General features: G+C 37.3%; 1 protein-coding gene across 2 annotated transcripts in view; it reads left to right on the plus strand.

Moving 5' to 3' along the window:
* Nucleotides 1-19,138, plus strand: part of LOC105039779 (nuclear pore complex protein NUP107) — a 51,597-nt gene extending 32,459 nt beyond the window's left edge. Inside the window, exons 11-27 of one of the 2 annotated variants that reach the window (XM_010916046.4) lie at nt 4,743-4,975; nt 5,051-5,108; nt 7,279-7,367; nt 7,465-7,596; nt 10,304-10,426; nt 12,684-12,782; nt 12,895-13,086; nt 13,286-13,460; nt 13,573-13,729; nt 14,305-14,507; nt 15,537-15,678; nt 15,756-15,916; nt 16,042-16,158; nt 16,340-16,440; nt 18,104-18,150; nt 18,432-18,513; nt 18,794-19,138. In XM_010916046.4, coding sequence (XP_010914348.1) covers nt 4,743-4,975; nt 5,051-5,108; nt 7,279-7,367; nt 7,465-7,596; nt 10,304-10,426; nt 12,684-12,782; nt 12,895-13,086; nt 13,286-13,460; nt 13,573-13,729; nt 14,305-14,507; nt 15,537-15,678; nt 15,756-15,916; nt 16,042-16,158; nt 16,340-16,417 — 1,959 coding nt within the window. In that variant the 3' untranslated portion in view covers nt 16,418-16,440; nt 18,104-18,150; nt 18,432-18,513; nt 18,794-19,138. The remainder of the gene's footprint in view (nt 1-4,742; nt 4,976-5,050; nt 5,109-7,278; nt 7,368-7,464; nt 7,597-10,303; nt 10,427-12,683; nt 12,783-12,894; nt 13,087-13,285; nt 13,461-13,572; nt 13,730-14,304; nt 14,508-15,536; nt 15,679-15,755; nt 15,917-16,041; nt 16,159-16,339; nt 16,441-18,103; nt 18,151-18,431; nt 18,514-18,793) is intronic. The other variant, XM_010916045.4, reaches the window with a different exon arrangement.
* The last annotated feature ends 1,337 nt before the right edge of the window (nt 19,139-20,475 follow it).

Genomic DNA, 20,475 nt, shown 5'->3' on the forward strand with positions numbered 1-20,475 from the left:
TAGGTTTCTAATTCTATAAAAGGACCTTCTTGCCATAAGGTTTATTGATTCGAAACCCTGAAGCCGTCCACACATCTCCACGCCATCTTCCTCTCCTCTCTACTCTCTCCTCTCCCATGCCCAAAGGAGTTGGGCTGGTCCATCAGGTGCGCTCGAAGAGTCGGGTGTTGATAGATCTGCGCGAAGTAAGAAAAAAGGCTGCGATCAAGTGTTGATCGAGATTTTGTTGGAGATCTGACCCAAGGCTAATCCAGGAGCTTGTTGATCCATCTTGGTGAAGATGGATCGAAGTCGGAGAAAGCATCCTAGTCCGAGCTCGAGTGGATACCTATAGAGGCCAGACATGTGTGCGGTTTGACAGTGATTTTCAACTCTACGATCATCGGACAACGGTATTCACTACCAGCGCAAAGGTGATAATGTGATCATCATAATCAGATTAAAATTATTTTAAAATTTTCTTGATCTGAGATTCATGAACGATCTGACATAAATCGTGATGTGATCTTGATCGGATCGTATGTCGGATCAAATTTTTGAATTCCGCTGCATCCTGATTTAGTCGATTGGGCGTGCGATCTTTCCTTCAGATGGAGCTTCTAGCATTGATCCTTGATATGTCCTATGACTTTGCGGTGATCACAGTACAAGTCAGGATCATAGGCCCTTCTTTTTAGAGCTCTTCTTTTTGGACCTTTTGGAGCCCTCGACAGACTCCCTAGATGGCTTCTCCACGCGAGATGGCTTGTTCTTCTGCTAAATCGCCATGGCTGTTTGGCTCGTCGAGACGATATCCCGAACATCGAAGAGGCGGAGCTCATCATTGATGCGCTCTTGCAGCCGGACGATCTATTTGTGAAAAATCTGTGGATCGTCGAGGGAGATGCCAAGCACTAAAGCTTGGCACCGAAAGTCGGTGTAGTCCTGCGCTGACTGGTCGCGCCTTTGGCGCAGGACATGCCAACACTTCCACCGCTTTTCTTCATACCCCATAGGGTAGAATTCTTGACGGATTAGTCGCTTGAATTGATGCCAGGTGAAGTCCTCGCCAGCGGAAGTTTGGAGAGTGGCCTTCCATCAGGTCAATGCATGACCTACCAGCTTAAGCTTCACGAAAGTCACCTTTGTCGTGTTGCTATGGCTATAGAGGTCGAAGTACATCTCCAGCTGGTCAAGCCAGGCATCTAGCTTTTCAGCATCGGCAGTACCGTTGTAGTTGGGGATCTCGACCTTGGCCTTGATCTTGAACGGTTGCGACCTCCCCTCTGCAAGTGACGGAGCCATGCTTACGTCATCGTCATAGTTGTCGTCATCCCGCATACTTGAGGTGCTCTTGGCAGCACCCCTTGTTGGTGTCACACGCACCTTCGGAGGAGGGGTTCTTGAGAGTAGACCGCTCTTCTCCACCCGCATTGCTGTCTACCCGTTTGCCGACATGGCAGGCGGGCTCTTCATTTTTCTTGTCGATGGCTTGTAGAAGATGTCGAGGATGGAGAGCTGTTCGCTGGTAGCTTTGTAAACGCTTTTGGTTTGTACCATGCACAAGGATCATTTGCTCTGATACCACTTAATTCGTCATAGGAGGAAGCAATGTCGCAGCGCCTCCCCGATGGACATATGAAATCATATTAGAAAAGAAATGCATAGAGAACACAACGCTTTAGGTGGAAAGCTCCATATATCTGCTCTCTAATTGGAATGCCTTTGGAAGAGCCAATTGGGCTCCTGTTTATAATCTTCCAGGCTTACAAAAAGATAGGAACAAAAATACTTGAAAAACCACCTAACCTTCTTATCCTATCCCTATCCAAATTGGTTAAAACAGTTTTGATCCTTCTCCCGATCTTGCTGAAACAACCTCTATCTTTGTCCCAATCGAAGTTGCTGAAACCGCCTCCATCTTATCCGCAACAGTTGGAAGTAACTGCACATTCTTCCGATCGTCCAAGATCACAGTGCCTTAACAAGGTGCATGTAAAGCATACTTTTTTATGAACAAGGTACCAAGGTTCTTCCTAGGAGTGCCTTGTGCCTTATGTACACCTTTAACAACACTGCCAGAGCCCATATGTGCTCCCCCTTCATCCTGTCTCTCCATCTTCTATTCTGCACTCTCTTATGCCCTATGTGACTTTTCCCTACTTGATTAATATAAATATAATTCCTTTATTCGAATTTTATGGAGAAGTCCATCCATTCTCTTGAATCATGATTCATCTAGTAGTTTGAGACTTGTGATTGTGATCTGATATTGACTGTATATGACATTGGACCATCTTCATTTGTGCCTTGGCCTTGAAGCTATTGTTTGTGTGTGGCTTCGATTGACCATTAGTTTCTTATTTGTAGGGAGCAATATCTATTATAGAAATTCAATGCCTGGTGGATGGCTTGTTAGTATGACAACTTAATGGGTTAAAATGGGATCAAATTATCCTTGCTTTAATATTGTATTTTGATAGTTGTTTTCCACTGAGTTCTAAAATGGTGGTTGTAAGAAACTTGTGGCATCATTAACAAATTAATGAACCTTGATTCTCCACACTTTCCTATCTAGAACACTCTTCACTGTAACAGATAGGATCGAATCCCATGTCACATTGATGCTGCTCTAGTCTTCATCTTCTCTTTTTTAATTATCCTTTGCATGCGAAACTTGTTTGCTTTTCTTGTTTGGATCTGCCTTTTCTTGCTTAGTCATTTAATTTTTTGTTGATTGCATTCACAAGCTCTTACTGTTGCACCTTTTTACTATTATAATCTTCAACCTTAAGAACTTAAAACATTACCAAACATTTTGATCCTTACGACTTTAAGTGCATCGAGATATGTTGTCACTTGTTGTTTTCTAAGCGTATTGCAGTTATTACCAAGGATTCAGGTCCAGTGGGACGTCCCGTGGGACACCGAGACAGGATACCATCCCATGTGTCGGGATAGGGCTATCCTGCTAGTGTTCCAGCATCTCAATCGGGATGCTTTGGGACATTCTCTATCCCAAATGTCGGGACGGGACAGGACGGTTACGCGTCCTGTTCTAGAAAAAAATCGGGATAGCCCGATCCCACGGAATTTAAAATCTTGGTAATTACAGCTCTGTCTCCGTTAAAACATCCTTAATTTTCCCAACTTTTTGTGTATTAGAGCCTAAATATCAATACTAAAAGTTGAATTATCGAGGATTGAACCCATTTCGACCAAAGGTGGGTTCAATATGCACCGAACTTGGATGTGTCAATAAAAGGTATCAATATGTACACATGATGCACCCCAAAGGGCCCAAACACTTTTGGTATAGCGTATTTTGGTCCCCAAACTTTGGTTTTGGGTTGCTTATCATGCTTTTCATCAAGATCATGGTTTTTATCTAATTCCTATGTTTTTGCAGGGTGCGAGTAACAAGTTGACTACCATATTTATGATTTTTTATGCATTAAGAAACCAAAAAATATTGAGAAATAAAAAAACAAGTTTCTTATTTGCTATACTTACCAAATGTATCTCTTATCCCATTTTCATGTCCTCTCTTGAGTCAGGGATATTAGATATGTACTATGATCTCTGGAATATTGCTCTATTATAGCTTTCTTTATGTTCTGGATGATCTAATGCAGACAAACCATATGTGGGATATTCTCGGTCCCCTTCCCTTAGGGTGATGGGTGCAAATGAGTAATAGCATAAAATATGTTCTCATTTTTTTTTCCAGATTTTACATATTTATCACTTTTAATATTATTTTTGTTAAAATTAACCTTTTTGAAATAAATAAAAGCAGAAGAAATAATTTGGCATGGTTGTAGAATCACCTATTGCCTGCATCATATCCAAAAATTAAGCTGAATAAACCCCATTTGATTGGATTAATTTTGGATCAAATGGATTTCTGGGTGCAGCTTCTGGTTAGCCACAAAACCTCCAAAGCCCACATATTTCATATTAGATTCATCTTTTAGATTATGAATCCAAGCATTGCATCACTTTGATGAAATTTTGGTGGATCCTTCCCTAGATTTAGGAATTATTTTGGTATTTTGGCCTTGTTTTCTGAAAAAATGAAAGAAAAGGGATGGAAGAATTTATGTGCGTTGAGTGTCTTGATTTTGTGAGGCCAAAATCTGCGGTTTATTGTGAAAATAGCAAGATCCCAAGCTGCTTGTGTTACTCTCTCACCCTCGCTTCTGTAGAAACCCAAAGAAGAGGAGAATGAAGGTGAAAGAGGACTTCGATGGGGTCCCAACTGGTACTGCTCTGTCCTGCCTCTGAGCTGCAGGTCTGGCACAAACCAAGGCTGGTACACCTGAACGGCTCGATCTTGGAGCAGTTTGTTCAGTTTGGGTGCAGTTCACTCAGTTCGCACCTAATGAAGTCTTAGCAAACCGGGTAGCCCTTAGTTCGATATGGACTGAGTGGTTCATCAGAACTGTGTGGTTCTTGAAGTGCTGGTCAATATATACCATGTCAGGCCTCATTTTTTGACCCATTTGGACCGTATTCTCCTTTCGGTACATATGTAAACTTTTGTGTCTTACGCATTTATTGATGCTACTTACATATTAATGAGGATTTCAAGATGTTTATAGGCATCTTATCATGACTGTAAAATTAGTATTTGATGCAAAGTAAGTCATGTTAGTTGATTTAATCGTTTTCAGAAACATTTAGATCTGCATGGTTATGAACTTATGCCCAGACCTATTTTTCATATCCATCTCACATGTATGATTATTTTTTTGTTTCAGTCAGCGTGTTGGGCTATGGCAAAGTCCTGGCTCGATGTTCAAGTGGACTTGGAATTATCTCGCTTTCAACAAGGTAGACTGGAAGAAAAACAATATGGAGATGATATAAGTGGGTCTTCATTTCAAGGAAGGCAGTCATTATTGCCTTCAATTGGTCCAGAAGGTTGGCCATGTCATGTTCTAGATCAACAACCACGGGATCTTCCTTCCCTTCTTCAGAAACTTCATTCAAGGTATAAAATACTGCATCATGTGCATATTGCTGCCCACACATTTTGTCCACTTCATAAATTTTCTTTCTGGTTCAGTGAAATTGTACATGTAGCAGTCTCACGAGCTTGCAAAGAGCAGCATCGACAAATTGAGGTAAGGGATATAGGCGATTATATAATAAAATATCATTTTGATATATCATTGTCAATTTGATTGTTTGGCTACACCAACTTAAGCATAAATATCTTCTGCAAATTGCTTGAAATATGTGGACCTTGTGTCATATCCTCCGAGTTTAAGATTTTGACATGGAAAAGCAATAATAAGCAATTCTTTCCCTTATAAATGCTTGATGCTAGGCAGCATGTCTCGGCAATAGAGCATACACAGAACACACAGTTGGAATCAATTTTCTATATTTACTATTACAATAAAGTATGAATGCCATATGGCATCCAAGTAGCATTCACATAATCACTTCCAAGGTTTTAAATCCCGTGAAAGGGGGCTATCTTGGTTTTCCCATGGAATGAGATGTGCTACCGCCCCACCTTGTCCCGACACTTGGGATAGGGGATGTCCGAATATGTCCCGATCGGGATATTGAGACGCTAATGGAATGGCTCTGTCTTGACATATGGGATAATATCCCGTCTCGATGTCTCGCGGGACGTCCCGTTAGGACTTGAATCTTTGATCACCTCAGCATGATCTGCAGGTAGCCTAGGGTTCCTCGGAATTCATTCCGTGGCATACGTTAGATAGTGTTCATTAAGATTTGTGGAGTAGTTAGGTTATCACGGAGAAGTCTACACATGGCTTTGTGTAGAGGCGAGGCAGTAAGAACACCTAAGGTATAATTTTGACGATTCTAGAGGGTATGTAGCACAATGTGCCTGATTCAGTTGTTAACACTGATAAAGTAATGAGGAACAAATTAAGTTGATAGTGATTAGCAGTCTGTTGGCTTTGATTAATAGGTTATCTTTGGACACCTTATTAGGTATGATATTATGGGTGAGCATGGATCATTTTTCTTTGGTTTTTTTCCTGCAATGAAGGTAAATGATGCACAGGTTAGCTGGTAAAGATGGCATTAAGTTCAAATCAGCACATATTGTAATAGATGGCACCCAATATTGGCAATAACTTGGTAACTGGTTGTCCTTCTGATGGTTGGCTATGGGCCAGATGTCTAATGTGGTGGCTGGTGGGACTAGTTGGCTCAACTAGCAAAGAAGCGCATGGAGTTTAGCAGCAGTAAATTGAAGACTTCTTTTTATTTATTTTCTAAACGTTGGATCCACAAAGCCTTCCTAAAATAAAGGAGGCAAGGCTTGTTATATGTTTTTACTCGCATTTAGCAGATGCAGTTCATGTGACAAGAAGCATGGATGGCTGTGATTCGATTCTCCTCGTCTTTCTTTCTTTTTTTTTTTTTTGAAATTACAAAGCTAAATAAATATGCATCCTCTTTTCACTTGTGCACTTCTATCTTCTTAAAAGGGGATCTGACAACTGTTCTTTTGTGAAAGACATGAGTACATAAAGAAGTCAGTGGATGTTGGATATCTAAAACAAGAGTTAGACATAGAGAATTGGTGTCTGCATGGGTTTTCACCGATTTTTTTTATAAAATTTTTCTGATGAACTAAGTGGAGATGGGATACATAAAGGGGGGACATATTCCACAATAAAAGCTAGAGATAGTAGAGTTGTTTGTTATAAATGCTAGACAGAATCCTGGTAAGGTAAAGTCATTCCTTTTGAAAGTTTTGGAAAGGGAAAAGCTCGTGTTTTGCTCCTGGAAGTGGTGAAAGAGAAATTAAAGATGCTTTCTTAGAAACATGAGTTGGATGGAAATAAATTACAAGTAAAATATTTAAGAGATATATTGAGGAGATAAGCCGGCTGTCTTTTGTGGAGTTGCAACTGCTCTTGGCTATTGGTGCTATATATGTCTATGCAGTTATACACCTTGCTGTTTTGACAAACAATAACGAATTGAGGAACAAAAAACATTGGTCATATTGTTGTAATGCAGAATAAACTGAAGCATGTTATGTCACAAGCATGTCCCAAGATTGTGTCTAGAAGTTGACCATGACAGCCAATTAGAAGTGCTAATAATTTTTATCCATCCTTGAAAGAAACATGTGATTGAACTTAGCATAACGAAAGAAGGTACTTAGGCTACTTGTTCTAACCTTTTGTTTTCTGGATGGAACTATGCATAATATTTTATTTATTTATTTTATATATTTTAATTTTATATTCACTGTGTACGTTTTGCCTGCTCATTCTTACATCAATTTGTTGGCAGATGAACCTCATGGTAGGAGACATATCACATCTCCTGGACCTATTATGGTCATGGATTTCACCTTCAGAAGATGATCAGAATATCTTGAGGTATCATAGTATGCTTATTTTCACTTAATATAACGAGTATTATCATAAACACTTTCTCTGTTAATATTCTATTCTTCATTAAATATTACCCATTCAGGCCTCATGGCGATCCTCAGATGATCCGCTTTGGAGCACATGTAGTTCTTATTCTTAGATATTTACTTGAAGATGAAGTAAAGGATGCTTTTAAGGAGAAGCTTTTGACTATTGGTGATCTTATTCTTCACATGTGAGTAGTCTATATTAGTAAAGTATTCTAATGCATCTTATGATATTATTCTAGTTCATATGATTATTTTCATGAAAGTGATCCACAAGAAAATAAGTTTCCATGATGAAAATGAAAACCTATCAGGGAATCCTTATTACATTAGAAATTTCGTTTTGATAGAGTTGTTTATTTTTACTCTTATTTTGTATATGCCTTGCTTGTGACATGTTAACCATATGTACCCAGTAGATGGTATCACCCTTGCCTATTGGACAAAGGGTGGGGTTCAATTCCAGTTGGTGGTCCCCCTTCCCCTATAGGATGGGAAGGGTATCGGGTAGAATTGTGGAAAGAGGTGGAGTAGCCCCTTCTTATATTAAAAAAGAAATATCATATCTGTAATGTCCTTTGAAAACTTGGTTCCCTATAATCATTGATTGTACCTCCTATGCAAGACCTAGACTGCAAATAAATTTCAGGTCTGTTGATCTGGATATTTTGCGAATATTTTCAGCACAGATGCTTAAGCTATTATAGGACTTGTAGGAGAACAGCGACTCTTCCTTACACCTTGGTAACATAAAGAGCATCCACAAAAAACACTTTCCTAGTATGGTAACACTGACCCTCAAAAAGGTCATGAAAGTCTTTTCAAATTGCAGTCTTAATGTTTTAAAACTTTTCTAAATCATCCTGGACCTAGAGTAAAACCTTTAGATGTTGTTCTGACCTAAAATAAGACTCAAAAACTGACCACAAGAAATAACCCCGAGATTGAGTATGACATTCCCTAGAAATTGAACATGTCTAACCCTCTCCTAGAGGATTTAAACAAAAGACCCAATTAACTGAAACTGAAGGGTCAGTATAAGACTTCCTTATGCCCAAAGTGCCGATTCTGCTCCATAAAGTACCAATCTTCAGTCTTGGTTGCATCAAAACTTGAATTACATTCCACTAATCTAATAACTTTAAATAAATAAAAAAATATTTTCTTAGAACTGTTACATAGTTTATTTTGTTAAGCAGGCAGAATATACATTTTTAACCGTTTGAAATGGAATATGGTTGGTATATATGCTTTGTGCTGAGGTTGCCTCTCATTTAATGTTAGTTATAGATGACAATATCAACGTTGATCCCAAGTATAAATACCCTAGTCATTTAAACCAACAGATTTTAACTTTAGAGATGCTATACATCAATCTAACATGGCAAATATTTCATTTCATTCTGAATTATATTACTTGATTGTATAATATTTGATCTACTACTTGAGTATATAATTTTCAGTCTATCATGGCATTTATAATTTTTATCATATATGCGCAACATTTAAATACCTGATCTGGTGCTGGTATTGGTTGGGGTCTGAGTAGCACGGTACCAGGATGCCATCATACTGATGCACTGTATACTGTGGCATGGTAGTACCATCTGAGGGTCCTTTTTCTTCTTTCCGTCCTGCCCTGCCCGCCCGTGCCCCTCACCCCACACCACACCCCCACCCCCACCTCCCCCGCCCCGTGCCCACCCACTCACGAAAATGTTTTAATGTTGACTAAGGTCGTTAATCCTTGTTTAGGGTTTGTTTAGGTCCCATATTAGGGTCCATGATTTGGTTGATAATGCCAATATCTGTATGGCACCAGTTTGGTTGTCATTTCAATTTCCATTAGATGTTCTTGTTTAATGATTATTCAATTTCAAATATGCTACTCTATGAGAGCAAATTCGTAAATTGATATGAAATAATAAATGTGTAAAACTATCCAACTAAGTAAAACGACAAGGTAACAAGGCAATCATGTGCTACATTTTAAAGCTACACCTATAGGTTTGATGAGTTCTTGTGTGCCTTTTTAGGCAGTCAAAATTGATGCCATTTCACAATAATGCAGCAGCATGTGCATACTATAGTGCAAGATACTACATATTTTGCCAAAATTAGTATCTCTTTAATTTTAATAATTATTTTATCCCAAAGTTAACATGATTTCATAAAAATTACAATATGTAGCTGAGAAAACATGGTATGGTTGGCTAATTCCCAACCTATAGAATATCAAAATTTCATGCCAAATGAAAACAAATGGCATCATTTTCCCTTATGTTTTTGAATTTTGGCCATTTTTAGTGGCAAGAAAAGGTGGGAGAGCATACCGTATCTTTATTGAAAATGGACTTGAACATAAGGGAGGCCGGATCTGAGGTCTCTTGGCTAGATCTGAGCCCTGCTCTCCTCTCCCCCCCAACTTCTCCCTCTTTCCTTTCCCTATCCGAAGAATCAACATTAAAGGAGGAGAGACCTGTCTTTTTCTATCATGTCCTGGTTGGTACTGTGGCAGCCCAGCTGGTGCTGATCATGTCCTACATGGTACCCATCCAATACAGCCCCCTTCTAAGATGATTGTGTCCTAGGTGTGTCTTAGGACAGTTGGTGCGTGCTGAGATCAGTGGGATCCTCAATCCATGTATGTTTATATGCATGGATGTGGATTTTGTACAGATGTTTCAAGGTACTCAAGAAAATTTGCATTTTTCAAATGGGCACTCCTTGCTCCAACTCTTGCATTTGCACCCACTTGGTGCAACATCGGGAAAATCTTACTATTCTGAAAACCATGTTTTTAGATAATCACTCCCAATTAACTTGGAATATATGGCTTATAATCAATATATTGATATCTGAAATATTGGCATCTGTTGATTAATGTAATTTCAGGTATGCAATGTTTTTATTTTCAAAGCAGCACGAGGAGTTGGTTGGTATCTATGCCTCTCAGCTTGCACGTCACCTTTGCATTGATCTTTTCGTTCATATGATGGAACTACGGTTAAATAGCAGGTAAGATTGACATTTTATTAACTAATAATTATATTATGTTTCTGATTATTGTGATTGCGATTGTTGGAGTGCAAATCTTTCTTGATCAATTGCTATTTAAACTTATAAATAAGTTTTGTGATTCTAAGTATGGTCAAATGTAAAATGATTCCATGGATGCTCTGCAGTCTAAATATGCTGTCAAATTGATGTGATTCTTTATGGAGACACCTTTTGGTTCATTATTGAGATATGGTAGTTACATAGCTAATGTGGTGCTATCAGTTTAGTGTTCCGTTAGTTCATAAAAATTTGATCATGATGAGCTGGGGTGGTCTTGAAGATGATGTCAGCCATCATGACATGCAAGATGATGTCATGATGCATTTAGAGGCTGCAACTTGAGTTTCCTTTTTATATTGATGAAATTTTAGTGGTTAATTTGTGGTATTGTTCTTTTTTTTCTTGTTTTTTGCCCGCGGGGGGGTTTGGGGGGGGGGGGGGGGGCGGCATTGGTTAGGTTCGAATCAAAGCTGGAGATTTGAAATCCTTTGATTTTCTTTGACAGCCTTATGGGCCCGATTGTTAGTGATTACTGTTTCCAGCACTATTCATGCGACAGTAACTATGAACAGTAACACTGAATTATGAGGGGTATTTAAGGGGTCCAAAGCCTCACTAGTATTTTCTTTTTCTTTATGGGAATTGATTTACCTAATTGGCTTGGAATGCAAAATCATTGAATGGAAATTTAGAGTTTTCTTTCTCTTATGCTGTGATGCCATAGAACAAGCAATACACTTGCGATCCTAGGTGTGATTCCTAGGTACCTGCCATGAGTATGGTTCTATCCACTCTTTTCCCTTGAGCTCTTCCTGTGCCTATTTGTGTTTTCTTCTTATTGTTATTTATTTTTATACCTCAGATTCATTTTCTTTTGCTGTACTTCCCGTTTGCAGCCAACAACACCCAACCAAAACAGATAAGAAGCAATCAGGCTCGCATAAACCTTTTTTCTGCAAATCCTGTCTGCTGCAGGCTTTATGTCACAGATTGTCGGTTAAGTTGCAATTAAAAATTCCCAACTAAAATTCTATGTAGCCTAGCTGTGAACATCTAAGTATATCAATTAATTTTATCTGTAGGAATAACATTATATTCACAATATTTGAAACATATCAGTTATTTTTGTGACCGTTAAGTTCATGCTTTGGCTTTCTATAGCAGCCATCATTCTCTATCAATATAAGTCCATATTTGTCTTCCATTTACCTTTCAGAATCCGAGGTTGTCCGTTTACATACGCGATCCTACATCAATATACATACTATGGTATAGGAAGGAAGTTTTTGCAATTTAGGATATCCCTTTTTGATTCTGTCTGTTATTTTTTCTCCCCAAAATGTCGTCCATCTAACTCTCCCAAAATATTTACCATGGTACCCTTCCTTTTATGGTAACACATCAATAAATTAGTTTTAGTAAGGTGATGTCAAGAATTTTGCTTTCTATGCATTAAATGATTGGCACCTATAACTCTTCTTTTCTTCTCAAATTAAAATTGAATATTTAGAATCTTTATTGAACGTGTGATTTTGCAAAATGCAAATTTGTTCAGGATTCTTGGAGATATCTTCCATCTTTACCCAATAACAGTCGATATAAAATAAAGTTGAATATTTATTACATTATGATTTTCAATTTTAAACTTTCAGGAGAGGATTTGTCCTTGCTAAGTTAGTTTTTCATATTTTCTTTTTTATTTTTATTTGCTATTATCATTTTTCCATTGTGACCGGACATTCAGGTTTGCTAGTAATCTTTATCCAGTGGTTCTACATAAAATTTAAGTTTTGTTGTTTCAAATGTATTTGAAATGTACGATGCTTTTAATTCCAAATCATCACATCATTTTGGTTTAAAATCACAAACAAGCACGGGGAGGATAATCCCTTATTCTTATATCTACCTCATAAAATACATGTATTGACAGCCATGCACAAATATGTCACCTGCATCTCTGTATTTTGGATTTTAGAAATTTGGCACCCATTATCCATATTTATCTCTCCATGTGCCTGATCGATCAAACATTGACCATTTTCATACATCTAACATATTATATTTCAGACAAATGCATATCAAATTTGGCATGGATGACTTCGTGATAAGATTTTGCATTATGTTGACCATCAAATTTTCTTTTCTGTGCTTGACTCATGTTCTATAATATTCCTCTTTGACTGTCCTTATCTCTTTTTCTTTTTCCGGATTATAGCATGCATGTTAAATACAAGCTCTTCCTTTCGGCTATGGAGTACTTGCCTTTCTCTTCGGGAGATGACAATAAAGCAAGTTTTGAAGATATTATGGAAAGGTTTGTTCATATGCAAGATGGATTATGAACATAGAAAATTGTTGAATTATTTCTGTGGGTTTGACAATGAGCTCTGCTGCAAGTCATTTACATGTCAAAATTGCTTAAACAGGGTACTCTCAAGGTCTAGAGAAACCAAAATCAGCAAATATGATGGGAAATTATCTGATGTTGCAGAGCAGCATCGATTACAATCTCTTCAAAAGGCTATGGTTATTCAGTGGCTTTGCTTCACACCACCTTCTACCATAAGTGATTTTGATATTATCACTGCTAAGCTTCTCATGAGGGCATTGGTTCATAGGTAATCAACTTTCTGTTTCATTCTTTGATTCTTTGGTCATTTGTAGCAGTCTTGTCTGATTTCTTATACATTATGTCGTATGGCATTAAGTAGTTGAAAATGTTTTCAGTGACAGATGTTTGCCAGGTAATGGAGTTGATTTGTACTCACCATACTCCCCTAACTTCGTTTCATCATTTTTATAACTTTTCTGGTACAGCAACACACTCTTCAGGGAGTTTGCTTTAATATCTATGTGGAGAGTTCCTAAAATGCCAATAGGAGCACACATGTTACTCAGTTTCCTTGCAGAACATTTAAAACAGCCTAAGGACACTCTTCTTTCTTTTGAGGACCTTGATGTTTCTGAGAATCTACGTGAGTTTGAAGATTGGGTATGCTTCTCTTGTTGCCCTCTTCTTCTTTCGGCTGTTAGGATTGGGTATTTTTAGCTATTGCTGCTGTGGAAGTGTATTCCGGTTCATTTTGTTGTTTCACATCATACAGCAAGAATATTACTCATGCGATGCAACGTATCGAAACTGGCTTAAAATTGAGCTGGAGAATGCAGCTGTTCCTCCTGCTGAGCTTTCTTCAGAGGAGAAAGAGAAAGCTATTGCTGCAGCGAGAGAAACCTTGAAGTCTTCATTGTTACTACTACTGAGTAAGTTCACATCCTAGCATGCATACAACTGGGTTTTGGTTTGCACAATGTACTTAATCTCTCTGCTTCACAGATGGATAGGAATCATACCTCTATCACTATGTAAAATCCTTGCATGTATTTTACCCTATCACATTGTTGTGTAATCATGTAAGAATCCGATGACATAAGAGCTATATATTTAACACTATCAGCTTATGACTGACCCATTTAACCCATTGGACATGTTTAATCTATCTGAAGCCTACCTAACCTCTTTCAAACATGTTAAACATGATTAACCCAATTAAACCTATTTTACCCATAAAAAAAATACCTGTTTAACCTAATTCAACTTGTTTAATGAAATAGGTTATGCAGGTGAGGTCAAATTGGGTCACCTGCTTGATAAAAAGGCTGGGTTTGGATTTAGATTTTTGACCTATTTAACCAATAGGTTGGGTTTGGGTTGACAAATTTTGGACTCGATTCATATCCGACCCAACCTGATTGTGTCTCTAGTTTAAATTCGAATTTTGTATACGTGAAGATTGTGCAATCATACTTTAAGGGTTAACATTCTTATCTTTTCTTAGGGGAAGGAAGTCCATGGCTGGATTCAGTTCATAGTAGTCTATATGACTCAACAGAGCATATATATCTTGAATTGCATGCCACTGCAATGCTCTGTCTACCTTCTGGTGAATGCATGTGCCCAGATGCAACCTCATGTACTACTTTGACAAGTGCACTTTACTCTTCAGTCAGTGAAGAAGATGTATTAAAACGCCAGTTGATGGTAAGTTCATTTTTACGTGCATTTATATACCTTTCTGCTATTGTGTCATCAGAATCTTGCATATTTTGAAATACAATTGCAGCCAATTACTTTTTATTTGGTAGCAGCAGTTACAATTCCAAGTTGCTTAGAATATTCAATACAAACTTTCAGAAGAATTTGTGTTAAGCCAAATCGTAAAATGGTATTAAACATATCTATAGTTTGAGCTGGTATATAGATTTTTCATTTTCATGTTTTTGCAATATCCAAGTTCCCCACGTACTAATATTCTTATGATTTTTGATTTGAGTCTGGTGAACATGTGGTAAAGACTTCCAAATATTCCATATGAATGAGCAGCAGGTTATCTATTAATTAGTCAGAAATTATAGCATTAGTCAGTTACTTTGCATCCTTCGATTATCAGTGAAATTTGAGCCTTATTCTAATTTTATAAATCATGCAGGACTGTCTTAAGTACTTTACATGCAAATTGTAGGTATATTATATAATTTAAACAATATCTGGTGTTTAGTTAACTCATCTGAGAAAAAAAGAAATTCAAATTTCAAACTCAATGCTAAATGTCTGGAAACGTTCCACAACCATCATATTTGCATCATTAGAACTAAGAATCCTTAAGTTTCTAACCTCACAGCTGACATAATGCATTTTTATTTAGTTTCTCAAATTTCATTAGCTTGACATTGGGAACAATTTTTCTTAGTAATGGGTGAACATGAGAGTATGATTTCTTTTTTTGGACAATTGTATTATTGAATATGTATATCATCTGATTCTGGACAGATTATTAGAATGAAAAGAATCAATTTTTATATTTCAAGTAGATTTTGCTTTATTATTATTATTATTATTATTATTATTTTTATGTATGGCTTGCAACTATCAGCCTTCATGGCTTCTTGCTGTTAGATCACTGGAGGTTGCACTGTCTGACTGTTTTAATTCATCTGACCTTTTATCATCAGTTACCAGGTAGTTGAATCTCTCTTTTCTTGTGAACTATCATGACTTATAAATGAGCAGGTCAATGTCTCCATTTCTTCAAGAGATAACTATTGTATTGAAGTGGCACTTCGCTGCTTAGCAGTGAGTGGTGATGGGTTAGGACCTCATGAAACGAATGATGGAGGTATTCTTGCTACTGTTGTCGCGGCTGGCTTTAAAGGTATTATCATGAACTGCCAGCTTAAGGTCAGTTGATTCTTTTATTTGCATAGCGTTTGTATTGAACCTTTGAAGCAGGGGAGCTTAATCGGTTTCAAGCTGGAGTCACAATGGAAATTTCCAGGCTAGATGCTTGGTATTCAGATGTGGATGGTACACTGAGAGGTCCTGCCAATTATGTTGTCAGAGGTCTCTGCCGTAGGTGCTGCCTGCCGGAAATCATTCTTCGATGCATGCAGGTGAGCTTAATGACAATGCAAATTTGTCAATGTGGCTTAGAGTTATGCTTTTAGTTTTATGCTTTAAAAGTAAAATTCCTTGCATGTGGCTGGCTTCTCTTGAAGTGTCATTTGTATGTTGGTAGGTATCCGTTTCTCTTGCTGAATCAGGCGATTCACAAGACTATTGCAACGAGTTAATTGAATTAGTTGCATCTTTCCGGTCAGGAATGTTGAATTTGTTTAGTCAGCACCAATTACAGGTATGTGGTTTATAAATACAAGTTTTCTGGACATATGCTTCATCATTCTTGGGCACATCTTCTTTACTAGTTTCTCGCACTTGGTGTGCTTGATGTGCCTTTGTCATCATTCTGTTTTTAATGGGGAAAAAAACCTGTGCTTCACCCAAAAAATAACTGGATAAAGATGCTTTTCCTTCAGGAATTTTTATTGTTTGAAAGGGAACGTTCATTGTATAAAATGGAGTTTGAGGAAGAACTCTCCATGGTTGATTCTTGACTAGTACCACCAAGGCTTTTCAGGTGACACACATGGCTTTCTTAAGTGCATTTTATTTTCTTATTCAAACTATCACATAGATTTCAGTTGATTTCAATGACGCACATATTTGATGTTTCCTTTTGTGGAGGTTTATATTTTTGTAATTCCTTTATTTGAATTTTTCCTTGCATGTATTAGGTGTTTTCCATTTTTGTGTACTATGAAGTGCATGGTTCATTGCACCCAATTTGGGTTATGTTGTTTCATTTTTCTAGGTCTTTTCCCTTCAAATAAATGATTATCTGACATATCCACTATGCACTAGCGGTTGGGGTCTTGCTAGAACTTTTTCAATTGTTGTATCTGCCCCTAAATTCAGATAAAATATTGCCCAAGTGTTTTATGTAGGTTTCAGTTGCTGGACTAAATTGAAACATTTTAAGTGTTGACAATCAATGAAAAATGATTGGCGAGTATATACTAACTGAGCTTATCCTGAATACTCAAATCTGCCTTTCTTCAGCAGATGTGACCAATATTAAAACATGTATCCACATTGCTATGAACAACATTTATGAGCAGTATTAAAGCATGCATCCACATTGCTATGAACAATAGTGATAAAACATAGAAATTAGTACTATCCATGTTCATTTTTAAACATATATAAATAAAAATCAGAAAAAGAGTATTGTCCATAATTGCTTTTAAGGTATGTAGACAGGAATTGTATGAAATATCCTTCTATTTTTTTCAAACAAAGATGGATTAGTGGATCCAATTTAACAAGTAGATAAATAAGTAACATGCAACAAATAAAAATGGATAAATTGTAAGAAAAGTTACATCAAAATACTTAGACTTGAGAATAAACTATAGAAAAGTATATTACAAAACTACAGCTTGGCCATCAGTTCTTGTCCAGTATATTTGGCCGTGCTCAGTTGAGTCTCATTTTACAATAATTCCTATAGTCTAGTGAAATTGTAAATACATGAATCTAGAATTTATGTATGTATGTATGTATACTTGCTATTACAGAAGTGATTGGGCCAAGTGATATTTTCATTGATCGACTTTGGATTTCAGCAACTCATGTTAATGCTGGATAAAACCATTGACACACATGTCAATTGGCGCTGTCAGAAAATATTCATTTTGGTATGAGGGATCAGGAGCACTATAAAGCATTTTCACTTTTTGCCTGTTTTTGCTTTCCTTTTATCAATATACTTTCTGTGCCCCAAACTATTTGATTTGGTCGTGCTTAATTGAAATAAAGCAATATGTATCAGGTTTCAGATTTATCCTTTTTTCTACTGGGAACTGATGCTTACGTCTAACAATCCTCAAACTCCTGCAATAGGATTAATGCCTGCACGTGCATTTCTAAAATTATGATCAGAATTAGTTGAGTTGATGATAGTTCTATCAGACATATAATTATAATGAGATTAATAGCATCAAAATGCATGACACATGTCTCGGATAATGCCCAAAAAAATCAAGTGAAAATGAACTGATACAAGAACCAATACTGATAACCATGCATTTAGCCCATAAAGATCTATATCTTATGAAGTACTCAAATCAACCAGCAAAGAAACTCCATGCAAGTTTCAATGCTACCAATGTTTCTTTTGACATTCCTAGTGTTTCCAAATGCAACTCGTGTTTCATAAAGTAATTTTTATAATCTGGTAGGTCTGAGATTGCAAAAGAATATATGACAGCAGATTCTTCAGGCTCAGGTTCGTCTAATTTAAGGATCTTTTTATAAATACATAAGGTGATAATATCAGGCAACTAATACCTGTTGAAAAAGTGATATCACTAGTGACTATTCATGTTTATGGTCAGCCTCAGTTTGCAGCAGTTTCAATCGGCATTCTTTGGATTTCTTTCTTCTCTGGCTGTGTATTTTTTAAACGGAAGTGCTAGTCAAATAACATTAATTGGAAAAGAGTTTATTATGGAGGATCAGGTTCAGATAACCTGCAAGTAATCTGATTCTCATTCACTGTTAACCTAGGACGTGCTGCTGTTCTTGGAAGCCATTCTGCTGCAGCTTTAGCTGGGTTGCTTGGCATGGCTCACTGGCATTGGAAAAATGTGTAAGTTGCTGTTTCTCCAATTTCTTTGTCACAGTATAAAGATGTTCTCCGTTGTTTGCTGACCCACAAAATCATGATTTGGTTTCCATCAATGTTTATGGGCTTCAAAACATTTTGTTATTAACCTATGCTTGCTAGACAATTTTTTATTGATTTCAACTTTAATAGGAGATACAAAGTGTATGTTTTCACATTTCTGAACAGTCAATTTATATTTTGAGGAGATGCCTTAAATCAAATTTTAAATGGTGTTTTATGTTCTTAAACATGCTGGTGATAGCTGACTGCTATGGTATTCGATGAGGAGCACCAATATTGCGTTAAGTTGGGATTTTCTACCGGCGGAACCGAGCTCCTGTACATCCTTCGAGTAGTCTGTCTCCAAATATTGTAATCTTTGATGTAACAGTCATATTGTGTAGTTCTATGAGGATAATGATCATTAATTCTTTTTTTTTTTTTGGGTAGAAAATTCTTCTTGTTTTATTCCTACATGATCCTCCGGTATTTCCTCTAGCCGTTTGAAACTGTCAACTAGATGCAGGAAAGTGGCCTTCAAACAAGATATTACACATCACATTAGACCCGTCTAGTAACTAATTTACTACTGACTAATATTTTTCAACGTCTGTTCCTTTTTTTGGGTGTTCCAAGGCCTACTGTTAGTCACTAATCTCATATGCCAACTAATTATTTATTCGTGTACATCTTAGCAAGATTGGCAATTGCTATGTATGATATTATGTGGGTCACCTTGAATGTGCGATTTTATGTATGTGACCCGTGATGAGCTTCAGAGCAAGCATATGGCCTTATGTCCTGACTATTTATTCATTTATTTATTTTTTGGGGGAGATTCATAAAAATGTTTTCCATTGTTGTATGATACTCCATGCATGCTTTTTTTGTTGTATGGTACTCCATACCAGCTCTTTCTAAAACATTTTTTTGGACAATTAAAGCACTGTAATATCAAAAAGATTACAGGTTCATTGAACTGTAAACTAAGAAATAGTTGGCTAACTAAAAGGATTACAGGTTCATATTTGTCGCGTTGAAGTGTGAAGATTAAATTTTATATTTTAGATCTACAGTTATATTTAGCCATCAGTTTGAAAATTACTGCTGAATATGCTTCAAATCTGAATTGAAGTTGCGGAGGAATATCCAAGGTCACCGAACTGTGCCTAAGGTGGAGGTTTACTATTTGGAGCAAAATTCACTCTGACACGATGAGTGCTAAATGTTTTAATCAGCAGAGTTCTGGTTTGTTGATTTCTTTGATGTTCTAAGAGTAAATGAGAAAATGTGAGGGTTTTGCCTCGGCCCTTTGGTGAGGGGCTTTCAATGCTGATGGGCTCCTAGATGGAGCTCGATTTGAGGGTTTTTACTGATGCTTCATCCAGTCGGTCATCGGATTCATTTGTTGCCAAAGAAAAAGGGGTAATTTCGTTGTCTCTTCGGTCGTCTATGGAGATCTCTTTGGCTGCTGGTGGTCCATTGAGCCGATTGTCGGTGACGTCGGCCTCGAAGGGGAAAGGAGTGGCCTCATCGTCCTTGCCATTGTAGTCCTTCGGTTGTTGGGTGGATCTGATCACAGGTTGTCAAGGGTAGCAGTCGCTTCCGGTGGAAAATGGTGTGCGCCATAGAAGAGGATATTCGGGCATTTAAAGAGAGGTTTACTGATTTGGTTGTCTTCAGTGATGAGGATCTCGTAGAACTTTTCAGCATTGTAAATCTGCTGTGATTGGTAAATTTTTGGATAAAAATTTTTCGATGGATTTTGTGCGGAGGAAGTTAAAAACTCGATAGGTCATTGATGTCGATTTTCAAGTAATCTCGCTATCCGATGATTTTTTCTTGTTTTGCTTCCCTTCTAAGGAGACCTGAGCTGGGGTTTTGGAACATGGCCTTTGGTCGCTAGGTGGCCAACTTCTAGCTCTGCAGATCTGGTGTTCCTCT

The sequence above is a fragment of the Elaeis guineensis genome, chromosome 1 (assembly GCF_000442705.2).
Source record: "Elaeis guineensis isolate ETL-2024a chromosome 1, EG11, whole genome shotgun sequence".
Lineage (NCBI taxonomy): Eukaryota > Viridiplantae > Streptophyta > Magnoliopsida > Arecales > Arecaceae > Elaeis > Elaeis guineensis.